Here is a 15,921-nt window from a genome sequence, read left to right as displayed (position 1 = left end):
CCTCTGTTTGGTATATTATGGCGCCATAACTATTACCATTACCAACCAAATCTTTGCCTGTTATGCCACTATAAATCGCTGATTTTATGGCGATAGGCAAGTGCCATAAAACCAGATCGCCATTAACAAGTCCACTAATAACCAAGGACTACCTATCAAAAGACTCCTCAGAGCAAAAGGGTTTTGAGAGCAGCTTCAGAAACTATTTCCAAATGCAGACGTAAGTCATCAACTAACGTCTGTCTACCAAAGTAAGTGGTAAATTTTCTGAAGTTGGTGCAAATTCAATTGTCTCTTTTACTAAATATTTATGACAGATATTGCAGATTTCCTATTGTTTCTGAGGGAAACAAAAGGCCTATCATCCTCTACCATCAAAGGTTACAGGGCGATGCTTGATTCAGTATTTAGGCATAGAACCCTAGATAGATCCGCAAATCAAGAGATTTCAGATTTTATTAGATCTTTTACACAGATCTTGTCTCATGGACTCTAGACTTGGTCCTGAAGTGGCTCACTAGTTTTCAATTTGAACCACTAGATTCAGCTTTTCAGACTTTGACAAAGAAAGCCCTCCTCTTAGTGGCTCTAGCAATAGCCAAAAGAGTCGGCAAAATACAAGCCATGGAGTGAAGAATTGGATTTGCTGCAGGAGACGCGATATGATCGCTCACCATAGGATTTCTCGCTAAGAACAAGAATACGGCTGAACCATTGCCCCAATCCTTTAGGACTAAGAATCCGACAGGGATTCTATAATCGGAAGATGAGGAAAGAGTCTTGTGCCCTGTAAGAACACTAAAGTTTTATCTTAACAGAATTGAGGTAATTATAGGACTGTCCAGTAATTTCTGGGCTTTGGTCAAGGACCCATCACGTCCACTAACAAAAAGTGTTTTATCCAACTACCTGAGGGATGTCGTTCGAGAAGCTCACACTCAATTGGGAGAAGATTGTTGGCTCTTGAAAGTAAGGGATCATGAAGTCAAATCAGTAGCTACTTCATTAGCTTTCAACTACAATCTATCTCTTGCCTCCTTTCTGGAAACGACTTACTGGAAATGCAAGTCAGTACATATTTGCAACTCATTATCTCCAGGACTTGGAAATGACATTTAAATATTGCAGTACCTTGGTACCTTTATCTTTGGCTGGCAGGGTATTTGGAGAAGGAGTGTAGGAAGTGTGTCTTCTTTCATCACCTTTCACCTTAAATTTTAATGTTGAGTTCTTTGGGAATCTTGGGGGATACAATGTGCCAGGATACCCACCAGTTTTTATGGTTGGGGTGGTGGTAATTTTAATTTTTAAGTGTAGGTGATGGTTTTGTTTTGTCTGGTTGTGATATTGTTGGTACTGTGCCCTGGGCAGGGGTGATTATTTAGTCCTTACTAGCATTCGGAAGTATCCTTTGCTTTACCACCCCATCTCCACTGGTTAAGATGAGTGCGATACCAGAGGTAGTATCATCATACTGTTGCTCTCTTAACAGGTAAGGAAACAACAAGCACTCTGTTAGTGTTAGAATTTTCTTTCTCAATACATTGTTCTTATTAACATTGTTTCAGATTAGAATAGTTCATGTATCCCACCTCCTGTCAATGTGGAAATCAGCTATGTAATTACTTGGTAAGTTACATATTCAAAAATGATATTATTATTCTATACTTACCAAGTAATTACAGGATGGGAGCCCACCCACCTCCCCACACGTGGACATATGCATAAACAAATTGGTTTTTTCTGCTCAGTTGTTCCTCTTTCCTGAAAGTGGATGGAACTAGTTACCTACACTAAAGACAAAAGAATCGCTACCTCGAATTTAAAGAATTTTTAGCTGCCAATACTAGAAGCTTTTAGCAATGTAACTACTTAGTAAGTATTTACAAAATATAATTTTCTGGGCTCAGCCGTGTCGCTCTGTGAAATACGTTCCTTTAGCGCTATTTCTAAGGTAAAATATTGCTAAAATACCAGAGAACTGCTAAATTGGACATGCCAGAATATTCTGACTCGCTCACCCTTTTTAAAAGGGTGTCAGTATGAATCTGGGGGCGAGTGAAAAACACTACCACAGCAGCCTCTCCAATTAGCCTTTTCCACATCAAAACCCTTTAGAAAAGGGGAGCCGTGCTACGGCTCACTCCCTGCTACCACGAAGGTTATTATAAAAATATCTTGTTTGTAATTTATTTCTTATTAGTGTTACATTTTATAATAGTTTACTATTTTAGCTGTGAATTTTTATTTTCATTTTATATGTTCTTGCTTGTGAAGGTAATATTATGAAAAGTTATCCATTCAGTCATATTACAAGCAGTCTTTATGTTGAAGTGTCCATAATATAACAAGAAAATATACCAGCAAGAACAATGGAAACAATAGAGAAAACCAATAAACAAATACAAAAATTAACAGCAAATGAGAATTAAAACTAAATTAAATCCTAGAAGCAGAGTGATTTAAAGTAGCCTTATAACCTCCTTTAAGTATCCATAGCATTTTAGTAATTTCATGTCACATTGCCTAATACTAGGAGTGTTGGTATATAATTTCATTTGTCACATTGCCGAATACTAGGGGTATTTTGAAGTTGTGGTGCAGTTTCTCTGCATTCCTATGGATAATACGTATTGATATTTATAAGGTTAGGAGGCAATGAGGCTACTTTCAAGCGCTCTGCTTTTGGGATTTAATTTAGTTTTAATTCTCAACTACTGTTCATTTTCATATTTGTCTATGGTTTTATTTATTGCTTCCTTTGGTTTTGCTGGTATTTTCCTCTGCTATGTCATGGACACTTCAACATCAATACTATTTGAAATATAACTGAATAAATAACTTTTCATAAGAATAGGGATACTGCCACAAAATAATAAATTTTTTTTTATTCTGTTCTACTGTCTCTTTGTGGTCACGTTTTGGAAGTGGAGACACAAGTATAAATATGTAATAAATTATGTTCATAAGAGATACATGCTACATTGTTGTGTCGTCTTTTAACTGAGATTTTGAGGAGGTTAGGGTAGCCATCCAAGCCTTGTCCATAGTAATTTATACCCAGTCCAAGTTTACTGTTGATTTAGTAGTGATAATTTCTTTTATCACTCACTTTCAATTTAGGTTTTATAATTTGATTAATTATATATACATATGTCTCTTATTGCTTATAAAAACTGAAGGTTAAATAGGCACAGCTTTTATTGTTTTTATGTAGAACCTTCATTTATGATTATAGTTGAATAACTGCGACTACTGTAAGACTAAAGATAAACCATCCTCAGCAGCATCTAGTCACCATCTCAAGGGATGAAATTTTCATGACATATAGGACATTATCAAAGTCTGTCACTCCTATACGAATTGAATTTGTATACAACTAATACTGCATTAAATTGGCTCCCACTTTACATGTTAACTCATAATAACTTTTATAACATTTTTTCCAGCCTACCTTAAGTGTACTGCATGTATGTATATCTTAGTTTAACCATACCACTGAGCTGATTAACAGCTCTCTTAGGGCTGGGCCAGAGGATTAGATATTTTTATGTGGCTAGGAACCAATTGGGTACTTAGCAACGGGACTACAGCTTATTGTGGGATCCAAACCACATTAAGCATACTACACTTGACAGGTGTTTCAGGAAGCTTTTATGTATTTTAATTTTTATTTCTTGTTAGGTTTCCAGTTTCATCTAGCGGCTTCAATCAATGCAGAAACAGACATCCCTCTAGTTCCCAGCATCAGTGGGATAACAACTTGTGGAGATGCTGAACAAAACTTTGTCATCCACTGGTTAAATAATAAAGAGATGCACTTTACCTCAGAGGCTGAAAATATTTTACTTGAGGTAAGCCTGTAGTCTGCCTGGTCATTCTTATAGTATAATCAACTGAGAAATTGTTTGTTGGTGTTCCCAGTGATATGAGTTCTATAAAGCTTATTTGGAAACCCATGACTCCCAGGTAATTATTTTAACAATATTTTTTTTAAAAGCAAGGAAAAATGTTTCAATTGATAAAATTTCCCATTTTCACCAGAAATAAATATACAAACAAAATATCTGGACATCCAAAAGTGCCAAAAAATTTTTAAATGTAAAAACTTTTTATCAAGAAAAATGCAAAGAAATATTTGGTATGATGAAAATACATAAACATGCCATATATTTTTCATTATGTATAGCTGTAAATAGTGCATAAAAATTAAGCATAGTAATTACTTAATCAACCATGGTTTATAATTTCTTTTCTTCATTGCCAATAGTACTTAGATTAATTTCAGAGTTTGAGCTGCCTAGTTTGTGGTCACCTTCATCATTCCCATCACATTTCACGTTATCTTAGAGACAACACCCATTTCTTGAAACTCTCAAATATATCCAGTTTGGCATTCTTTGGAAAAAAATTTCAATTTTCAAATTACACCAAGTCATCATTATTTTTAATTAAATTTTTATTTCTTACCACTGATAGGGCAGCTGACTTTTCTGGCTGGTATAACCTGCTGAGAGATATTATTATTAAAAAAAATTGCATTGTATTTTCTTTGAATAATATAGTATATGAATCCTAATTTTATGATGAACAGTAGTATTCACATAAGTCTTCTTTCTCTTAATATAGCTGATTTCTCTTAATATACAGGATTTTTACAATTTTCAACCACAGATAAGTCGAAGAGCTTTGGAAAAGGAAACACTTTCTTTAGATCATGATCGGCAAAGTGAAGTGAGTGATCCAGATGATAGCAAACAGAGAACAGCTGCAGGTATGCGCCTCGGTTCTAGAACTCCCTCTCATATGACCGTGCGAACACGAAGTGTGGAAGAGGATGATGTTCCAAGCCAACATTCAGTGCGTTCTTCTCACCAACCTCTGAGTGCGGCTACCTCAACGACATCCATTGCTACTGATGTCACCACCGCAACAACCTCAGCCCTAGGTGATGCTCTCGACCGAAGAATAGAAACATTGTTACGAGATTGGCATCAGACCTCTGATGTTTTGTTCTCAATACATCCTGTGGATGGATCACTCTTAGTATGGATTGTAGATTTTCTAGATGATCATCCTGGATCTTTTCGTCAAGCTCAAGTTTCATTCAGTGCACGGATACCAAATGCACTACCTTTGGGAGACGCCATGACTATGTCTCCTAATCTTGCCATTTATAATGGAACGACTCCATCCTTCCTGAAACAGCTTCTTAAACTCGAATTAGCTCATGAAGAAGAAATGTAAGTTATTACCAGGGTATTTATAATTAATTTATTAATATATATGACCAAAGGACACCTCTGTAATATAGTCTGGTTTCAAATACTATAAAGCATATTAAAAAATTTTATTTTACCTTGATACTTAACCATCTTAGGCTGTGAGGTATTTATTTGTAATTGTAGCAATGACCCCTCCCAGTCAAATATTTTATAACTCCCCAGTAACAGAAACTTGTTAAATTTGTATAGATTATAGTATCTTTTTTTTATATCAGAAAAGGTCCCATGAAAATAGGGTTCTGTCATAAGATTTTTAAAATCTTAAAAGTTTTGTAATTTTTCCTTTCTATAGTACTTAGCAAAGTTGTACAATTGTATTCATAGATAAATTACATGAATTTTAACATAGCTAATACAGATACCACCCTACTTGTGAACATTCATGTTATGAACATTCAGATATGAACAGACTGGGTGACAAGTTATACTTGTGTTTGCTGCCCGTAAGTTCAAATTCTGCTCTGTGCGCCTGTTCGGCTAGTAAGAATTTTTGCAGAGAGCAGAATAACATGAGGGAGAAGAAGAACCTGTTCATTTAACCCCTTTCCTGATTATATTCTTATGGTTAGTTACCATATACTATTCTTATTACAATCATGAGGATACTCATTTGTACTTGTAAAATATCCGTACTTATTTCTATCTTCCTGATATAACTTGTTCTTTGATGAATTCCCATTTACTATATTTCATCTCCCCATAGGAATTGTTTAGTATGTATTCTTGTCAATAGGTGACAGTGTACGTACTGTTTGCTTTATGAACTTTATGTGAAATTCTCACCAAGTAAAAATACTAATTTTGAATGTTGTATAAATCAAAATTTTATTTTCTACTTTCTACCTTTCTAACATCTAAAGTAATTGTTTGTAATACTGCAGGATTTAAAAGTACAGTGAAAATAGTATAATCAGTGACTCCCAAGTTAACTCGGTAATGTAAGCATCAACAAAAATTCTACAATGCACATTGACAACCAACTTATGAACAATACAAGATACAAATGGTCATCTGGAACATAACTCGTACATAAGTCGGGTAGTTACTGTATTAAGAAATTTCACAAATTTAATTCTCCTGAAATAACAAATCCACTTGTATAGCTTGAATATTGGCTGTTACAGTTATGTAACAGTTTTTTATTGTAATCCTGTAGTACGTACTTGATGTTGTTTGGAATTTATTACACTTTATTCAGCATTTTTATGTAATTACAGGCGTGGAGGCAAGAACAAAAGCAAGAGCAATTTAACACTCACTAGCAGTGATGACAGGGATAAGAATAGCAGCTATAGTCATCCTTCACCTATCATATCCATGACTACAAAGCATAGCAATGGTTCTCTAAATCTTTGGCACCTAACAGTTGCTGAAGGCTCAAGATTCACTCAGGTAGGGAAATAAATTCATTGTATGTCTCATTTAAATTCCATGAGAATTAAGTTTATTGAAGATAAGTAATACATTTAGTCCTTGTTATAGATAGGTCTAGGTATTGCAGAACTATTTTAAAGCTGTTATCAGTCACACTCTTCTCTACACAAGTATTATTTGCATTTCTTTATGGAATCTCAAATGACATATTTCATTGTTTTTTGCATATAAACTAACTAGGTTCAAGAATTTCTCTGAGGTTAATTTTAATAATGTCATTTTACTTATAGGTGCTGAATATTTCTCATTTTACAAGAGTATGTGGTCATCGATTCCAACTAAATGACATGAAGTGCCATCCAGTACTTCCCTTGTTGCTTTCGACCTCGCATCACAACAAACGTGAAGTGTCGCCAAGCATGGCTCAAATGCCTACAGCTGATGACACTCCTTTGATTTGCATTCAGGTAAGTATGTGTTTTCTTAATGATTTAGCTTACCTTAATGTCTTGCTGGTTTTTGTAAGAAAATGGTACACTTCATGTGTAAATTTAGTAATGTGGAATAAAAGAGGAATGATAATATATCCCATACAAAATATTGTGTTTGTGACATCAGAGTTGAATCTTGTGTAAACCAATGTAGTAAAGGGGGAAAAGTAGAAAATGTAAAGGAATGAAGAAAATGTGGATGAATAATTTCAGATTTATTGGTTGAGTATAAAGCATTAAAAAAACAACAGACAAAGAAGTAAAGCAGTGGAAAACAACAGAAATGTATCCACAGGTAAGTGGCATTGAGATCTGAGCAGGTCTGGGAGAAGAAAAATAGGGTTTGTGAATGATGGGTTTTATAAGAAAGTAAATAATGCTTTCATATATAGCTGCTATTGAATTGCCTCTGAATAACAATACAGCCAACCCCTGACCATTCGCAGTTCAGGATTTGCGGCTTCACCTATTCCAGAATTTTTCTGTGGCACATAACTCCAAAACCATTTTATACTCAGGTTCAGGTAAACACTTACAGTTAGCATGTATTTCAGCTTTGTCAAAGGATACAGTGCAAAGGAAAAGTAATACCTGAAATTTAATCATTTTTCCATGAAAAAGCAGGATATGAGACAAAAGTAAATGCACCACACTAAATAGGAGACTTTATAAGTCTACAAATGCAGACTGGAACTATTCCAGTTCTTCCCAGGGTCTGGAAGAGGCAAACGACATTTATCTCTTTCCATCAAGGATACAGCACACAAGTCCGTAAGTACCTTCACCTCGGACCCAATAGTGGCTGCTTAGCAGGTCATATAACAGCGTTGAGCCCTTTAGGAACTCCATCTTGAGGGAAGATGTCACTGGCAACATCATTAGGCCTGGGATGAGTAAGGTATACACAGCATGCACCTCTTGCACGCCCTTGGGTATCGAGTAGGAACACTCTTACATGTTTACCTGAGAGAGTGTCCTCATTATTTCAGGTGAGGCTCCATATATACAAATGTAGGTTGGTATGAGTCAGAACAAATAGCAAATTAAAAATAAATTTGTATTTTTCCTAACTTACGAACCTATGCTTTCATATAGGTAAAGTTACCCACCATGTACTGCCCCACATAGTTTCGATCTCTCACTCCTAGGAGGATGAGCGTAGCTGTGTACGCGCTGACTAACATAATGGAAGAAGGTAGGTTGATCCAGGTCACACAACATGGCCCAGGTATAGCGTTAGGATTTTACTTTTCAGAGACGATTCAGTAACAGCCAAAGATAGGTAAGCATGGATTAATCCATATGAAAGCATGAATTCATTTGTTATGAAAAATACAAATTTCTTTTTAATTTGGTATTTTACTCCATACCCATCATTCATATGTAGTACTGATAGGAGAAAGGTATTACATGTCTCAGTGAAAACTAGGAAATGTTCATTACCATCTCCAAGTATGTACCTGATGTTAAAATGGGTTGGCAATTAATACAGTTACTACAATATTTTGAAAATATTTTTAAATTTTGCTTGTAACGGGTGCAGCCCAGCAGCATACAACCAGGCAGCAAGAGAGACAGACCAAATTACAATAGCCTAACTTTATCTCATCTTCTAGTTAAATACTGTTAAGTTAAAAAAAAACACAAAAGAGAATTATAAGAGTTTTGTTTTAACGTTTTACTCGTTTGGTAAATGTGTACAGCCTTGAACAACTGAACGAGAAACATTGTTTTACTAAGTACAGCCGAATTGGATAACAACATCCATTTGGCTTGTATTTCAACCATCGTATGATAGTAAACAATTACCGCAGGTATGTTATAAATGACGTTATGTAAATTAGGACTGATATATTTTTAGATAATAACTTTGTTTGCTATAGATCAAAGATCAGCTAGGAAACATACTGTTAAATTTAAACAAAGTTGTAGCTGAAGCTGAGAACACTTTTCGAGATGCTAATGACTGTTATTGTGCATCAGTAACAAAGATAAAACTCCCGTACTCTTATCCGATCAAACACAACTGTAGATAAAGTTGAGAGAGAATAATTTTAATCAAAACTAAAGGTCTTGAAAGGATACAGTTACTGCTGTTTTCACGCCGATAAAAGATAAATAATGTAACGGTAAAGCTCGTACTACGAAGAAATCAAGTTAAAATAGTGAACGGAATCACGTAATTTTCCGTACACCATAAACATGCCCACAAAGCAATCTGTTAACGAAAAAAATAATTTAGTTCCCAACGAGACGTATTAAATTCATATTTCGACTTAAAATTAACACGTCATACAAGGAAAAGATGACCTTGCCTCATATAAGTAAAGTATCTAGATATTCTTGTATGCTAACTAGAAGCAAAACAATTCACTCCGAATTGAGTTAAATATGACGAAATAAACTCGTATTCGCCATCAGTTGATTTCCATACCAAAACATTCGCCACTTTGTTAGTATTTTATGATACAATACATAATATGAGAATACATGCAATATAATAGGATAGAGTAATTTATAATTTTTAAAAGATTCACGGAAAAGATGCATATTCATCCTTTGTTTTTTTAGAAAGCCATTGTTTATGACATACTATAGAATAAATAAATAATTGCTGTCCCCTGCGACACAAGTCATTCACCTGGGGCACCCTTGAAGTCTGGGGCTCTCAACCCGCGGCATTACCTTTGGAGTCTGAAAGGGAGTGTGAATAAGATGTGTCAGGTTATTTAGAATACCAGCCTCCAATAGTTCCTCAGACTGAAGGACATGGATTCAGATGTATAGCTCAGTCTCAAGAAACTTTCAAAAAGATCCTGCAGGTGTCAATCAGCTATTTGGATTTTTTTTATAATGAAATCCTTCCCATCTAAATTTAAATTTTGACTAATTATAGGGATGGGTTTGTTGTGAAACAAATATAATTTAAAAAAACAAAAGCAATTCTTTCATACAAGCCCATTTCCTATTCTTGGATCAGACAGCATGAATTCTGATTGTGATTGCTGTTAGGAACCTTAGGATTTGCCCATAGATGTGCTGTGATGGCTACCAATTTTTTTCTGTTTTGAAGACATTCTAGCGTCCATGATGATTTTATAATTGCTGAATTGGGCACATAATTATAGATGGTGAGTTTAGAACACAAAATTAAACTTATATTAAAAGATTACATGATTTCTTCTTTTTCAAAATCTTCACCATAGGATACAACCTACAGAGACTGGTGCAGCGAGCTTATTCTTTGGCGTGTGGATGCAGTTGGTCCATTAAGTAAGTCTGGAGGTGTTACAGAATTGGCTCGGGTTAATTCACCTCAGGTCTCAGCCTTCTCTAATGCAGCATGGATACCTACATTGTTACCTAGGTAAGAATGAGGTGTCACAGGGAAGCTTTGTTTCTTGGATCATGTATTTATTGTAAAGGACTTCATTGCTTGCCCATCTTTTAAAACTTACAAAGATTCTTACATCAGTTTTTCCCATGTTATGGACTCAGGATCATTTCTTTGTTGTATATTCTCTATTAATAAAAACATATCAATGGATTATTTTTTTACTGTTATTGTAAACCATCAAAGAGGCATTGGAAAGTTACAGTTTTATAAAATTCAGTCTCAACAATGTGTAATGTTTACATGTCATTTTTTGTTAGTGAGGTAAATAGTTTATCCACAATATTAAAAAGGAATTTAGGAGATTAAAAATGTGTTTTGATTACAAGTAATTGTGTACGCTGGGATTTCTTTGGTACATTATTTCATTATACATATTATGTACAGATAGTTGCCTTTGATATATCAAATTATGACTGCAGTTTTTTTATAACTTTCTTCCTCTCCCACCATGGTGCTCATCAAACTCATAGTAAACCTCTGGTGTTTGTGCCATTTGGTTAATGCCCTTTATTAATTTCAGCACTACTCTAGGGAGCGTCTCAAACTCCCCTTCAGCGTGCTTTGTTGCTTCAGACGGTGAGTGCCTACGTGTTTATCAGGCTGTTATAGATGGACGGGCACTTTTAGCTGAAATATCCACTGCTGAACGTAAGAAGCAGATGATGGAATCAACATTGAGTCTTTCAACTGATAGTTCTTTACAAGAACACGTTGGACAAGTGGTAAGATGTTTGGAATATCACTTTCGAGATTGAGAATTGTTTAATTTATTGATTAAATAGTTATGAATCATAACATTTTTAGAGTGTCTCACTTTAGAAATGCATACTCCTCCACTGGGTGGTTGCATCTGCAAAATTAGTTCCTTGATTGGTATCCACACTGAAGATTGGATACAGTGGATGCTATACAGTAATTGCCTTACCTCGGTGGCTGATTGATCAAGTGTCATTTGGAAACCTAATGTATGTTGATATGGATTTCAGTTGAATTTATAAATTTTTGTATTATGAGTTTAGATATACATCACATCTATAACAGCACGAGGTTAACAATTGATGCTTCATGATGCATGTTAATTGGATGGGTCCTTGGATGATTAACTGTATTTTTGTCACAACTTTTATGACAGTATGCACATTTTTGTTTTCAGAACTTATCTGATATATTTGACATAGTGTCAGAACAATCAACAGCTCGACCTGGTTGTATTATTGAATTAGACGCTATTGGAGATGCAACACATGATTGGCAAAATACTCAGTTCCTTCATGTTTTTCAAGAAGGCCTCATTAAAGGGGAAAGAGGCTCTGATGCAGGTATATGTTAAGAATTTATAATTTTGTAATGTAATGATGGCAAAGTAGTGTCAATTTTCATTGAGGCTAGTGATGTTAGATGTTATTATAATGGTACCATCCTTTATCTCTTAGTCACTGGTAGAAAGTATGTGCTGATATGATATACGTATAGTAGATGTGTATAGTTGTCTTTTACATATACATAATGTGTGTTTATGAGGAAAAGTATTCTCTGTAGAATTACAACATAAAGGTATCATAAATTAAGTTTGTACGAGGAAACTTAACATCAGTGTAATGTTTGTTACTTTCCACAGCTGATACCATAGAAATTTTTTTTTTACTTTTCCAGGCAAGGAGGCTTCATCAATGTTCGATCCTTCAAATGCACCTATTGTGGATTTACACTCAGCAGCCGTATTTGAGGAGCCCTTCTATATCACACTTCTTGAAAAGACTAACGCTGGATCGGTATGTGATAAAGATTTACACTAGAAAGTCTGTTATCTCCTTGTTTGTGTATTGTTTCAGATAAAGTTTGCCAGTAATCCCTTTTCTTTTGTAACTTGGATAGACTGAAAGGTGAAGTAAGTGAATACTAGTATACAGTACAGTGTCCTTCCAGAAAGATGCACAAAGTTACGTAGGCCAAAGAAAACGTGCAGTTAAGTGGTAGGGGAGACTTAAGGATAATAGTTGTCAGTTGGTACATAATATTTCAACATGACTTTGAAATGATATTAGGGTGTTCTGGGATGGACTTTGAAATGATATTAGGTGTTCTTGGATGATATTTTTTAGGTATATTTTTGTTTGAACTGTCAAGTTTGGCAATGAACTATTAAAATAGGCAGTTATAGGCATTTTAGGGGTGTATATAGCCTACTTAGTAACAGTAGTAGGAGAGCACTGTAATGTAAGGTTACTTTGGGTTCTTTTGGATGATGGTGGTTTGGGGTATTTTTATTAGAACTCATTTTAAATTGTTTAGTATGATAAATTAAGGTATATTTTTGTTTCAACTATCAAATTAAGCAGTGAAATGTTAAAATAGACAGTTACAAGCATTTTAGTTTAAGGGGTACTAGGTTTATAGTCATTTTTAGAGGGGATTGTTGCATTTCCGCATTTATGCATCTCTACTTTTTTTTTGCATTTAAGCAGCAGGTGCTGGATCCTATTTCCACGTAAAAGTAGGGAAGCACTGTATGTCGGTTTAGTGGCCGCAGTCTGACTTTATGTTACTTCAAGTACTGTAATTATGTGCATTTTGTAATTACTTTATACATATAAAAGAATATGCAATTTGTGTGGTTAAAGGGAGCTCTGGATTAAAGTAAAAATAATGAATTTGAATCAGAATTATGATATATAGTCTGTAATCTCCTTTTTAGGTAATGCACATGTGGCGTCTGGTCATTGCTTCAGAGGCTCACACAGTTAATACTGGTGAGAATGAAGGTGGACAAGGAGCCTCAGGCCATAGCACTCCAGTCGCGGATAATACAGCTGGTCAAGGGCACATTGATGCATCTCCAATTGTTATAACTACATTTAAGGTTAGTTACATAAATCTAGTTCCATATGGCTTACAGTATATAGTAATTATTATTATTCTTATTTCATTAATCCTTCTACTTTAAACTCAATTTAGTAAACTTCATTACGTATCAGTTTCATTATTATGGCAGTTTGGTAGGCTGCCTTTTTAGACATCTTACATTTTGCTGAAATATCTATTAATTGAATACATAACTGTACATTGCACTTTAGTTCAGGCTTGAAATTGTATGGTATGTATTGATGTTACTTTTGGGATATCTTAAATGTTCAAGTCTTAGCTAAACAATAGAACCTTTGTAACTTACCTGATTTCGTTCTTATCAAACAACCAGACTCCAGAAGCATGTGATGAGTTTTGGGGTACTGAATTATTATTATTATTATTATTATTTTATTAATTTTTTTTTTTTTTTTTTTTTTTTTTTTTTTGCTCTATCACAGTCCTCCAATTCGACTGGGTGGTATTTATAGTGTGGGGGTCCGGGTTGCATCCTGCCTCCTTAGGAGTCCATCACTTTTCTTACTATGTGTGCCGTTTCTAGGATCACACTCTTCTGCATGAGGCCCGGAGCTACTTCAGCCTCTAGTTTTTCCAGATTCCTTTTCAGGGATCTTGGGATCGTGCCTAGTGCTCCTATGATTATGGGTACGATTTCCACTGGCATATCCCATATCCTTCTTATTTCTATTTTCAGATCTTGATACTTATCCTTTTTTTTTTTTTCCCTCTCTTTCTCTTCAACTCTGGTGTCCCATGGTATTGCGACATCAATGAGTGATACTTTCTTCTTGACTTTGTCAATCAACGTCACGTCTGGTCTGTTTGCACGTATCACCCTATCCGTTCTGATCCATAGTCCAGATCTTTGCCTGATCGTTTTCTATCACTCCCTCAGGTTGGTGCTCGTACCACTTATTACTGCAAGGCAGCTGATGTTTCTTGCACAGGCTCCAGTGGAGGGCTTTTGCTACTGAATCATGCCTCTTTTTGTACTGGTTCTGTGCAAGTGCCGGGCATTCACTTGCTATGTGGTTTATGGTTTCATTTTTCGTATTGCACTTCCTACATATAGGAGAGATGTTATTTCCGTCTATCATACTTTGAACATATCTGGTTCTTAGGGCCTGATCTTGTGCCGCTGTTATCATTCCTTCAGTTTCCTTCTTTAGCTCTCCCCTCTGTAGCCATTGCCAATTGTCATCGCTGGCTAGTTCTTTAGTCTGTCTCATGTATTGTCCGTGCATTGGTTTGTTGTGCCAGTCCTCTGTTCTTTCTGTCTTTCTCCTGTCTCTGTATATTTCTTTCTGGGTCTTCGTCTACTTTTATTAGTCCTTCTACCCATGCACTCTTTAGCCACTCGTCTTCACTGGTTTTCAGATATTGCCCCAGTGGCTCTGTTTTTGATGTTGACGCAGTCCTCTATACTTAGTAGTCCTCTCCCTCCTTCCTTTCGTGTTATGTATAGTCTGTCCGTATTTGCTCTTGGGTGTAGTGCTTTGTGTATTGTCATTTGTTTCCTGGTTTTCTGATCTATGCTGCGGAGTTCTGCCTTCGTCCATTCCACTATTCCTGCGCTGTATCTGATTACTGGCACTGCCCATGTGTTTATGGCTTTTATCATATTTTCCGGCGTTGAGTTTTGACTTGAGTATCGCCTTGAGTCTCTGCATATATTCTTTCCTGATCGTGTCCTTCATCTCTTGGTGTTTTATATCTCCTCCTTCCATTATTCCCAGGTATTTGTATCCCAGTCTCATCTATGTGTTTGATGTTGCTCCCATCTGGTAGCTTTATACCCTTCAGTTTCTCGTTACTTTGCCTTTTGTATGTTGACTTAAGGCGCATTTTTCTATTCCAAACTCCATCCTGATGTCTCCAGATACAATCCTTACAGTCTGGATTAGGGTATCTATTTCCTTGATGCTCTTACCATACAGCTTGATGTCGTCCATGAACATCAGATGGTTGATTTTGTTGCCTCTTTTCTTGAGTTGGTACCCGGCATCCATCTTCTGTAGTACTTTTGTCATGGGAATCATGGCTACTACGAAGAGTAGTGGGGACAGTGAGTCGCCCTGGACGATCCCTCTCCTGATATTAACCTCTGCTAGTCCTTTTCCAGAGCTTGTAAGTATTGTATTCCAGTTGCGCATTGTATTTTTGAGGAAGCTGATGGTATTTTCCTCTGCCCCATATATTTTTTATTATTATTATATTATTATTATTATTATTATTATTATTATTATTATTATTATTATTATTATTATTATTATTATTATTATTATTATTATTATTATTATTATTATTAGTTGACAATAACCAACAGTCACATGGGTAATAGATTTTTTTTTCTTTTTTGCAAGACAAGCTGTAATCTTAGTGGGAGAGGCTGAATGCTGCAAGCCAAAGGGCCCAAATAGGGAAAGTAATCTAGTACAGAAAAGTAAATTAGTAATTAAATGGTAAAATATGGAAGAGAAAAGGGATTTTGACGAAGGAAAATCTATTT

General features: G+C 35.4%; 1 protein-coding gene across 4 annotated transcripts in view; it reads left to right on the top strand.

The window, feature by feature from the left end:
* LOC135195346 (dmX-like protein 2) overlaps positions 1 to 15,921 on the top strand; it is a 572,993-nt gene that overhangs the window by 184,046 nt on the left and 373,026 nt on the right. For all 4 annotated transcript variants that reach the window (XM_064221627.1, XM_064221621.1, XM_064221608.1 and 1 more), the window contains exons 9-17: positions 3,685 to 3,854; positions 4,675 to 5,243; positions 6,503 to 6,677; positions 6,950 to 7,126; positions 10,357 to 10,517; positions 11,068 to 11,269; positions 11,701 to 11,866; positions 12,201 to 12,319; positions 13,243 to 13,407. In XM_064221627.1, coding sequence (XP_064077697.1) covers positions 3,685 to 3,854; positions 4,675 to 5,243; positions 6,503 to 6,677; positions 6,950 to 7,126; positions 10,357 to 10,517; positions 11,068 to 11,269; positions 11,701 to 11,866; positions 12,201 to 12,319; positions 13,243 to 13,407 — 1,904 coding nt within the window. The remainder of the gene's footprint in view (positions 1 to 3,684; positions 3,855 to 4,674; positions 5,244 to 6,502; positions 6,678 to 6,949; positions 7,127 to 10,356; positions 10,518 to 11,067; positions 11,270 to 11,700; positions 11,867 to 12,200; positions 12,320 to 13,242; positions 13,408 to 15,921) is intronic.

The sequence above is a fragment of the Macrobrachium nipponense genome, chromosome 20 (assembly GCF_015104395.2).
Source record: "Macrobrachium nipponense isolate FS-2020 chromosome 20, ASM1510439v2, whole genome shotgun sequence".
Classification (NCBI taxonomy): domain Eukaryota; kingdom Metazoa; phylum Arthropoda; class Malacostraca; order Decapoda; family Palaemonidae; genus Macrobrachium; species Macrobrachium nipponense.
The sequence above is the reverse complement of the archived record's forward strand: the minus strand, read 5'-3'. Positions and strand labels throughout refer to the sequence as shown.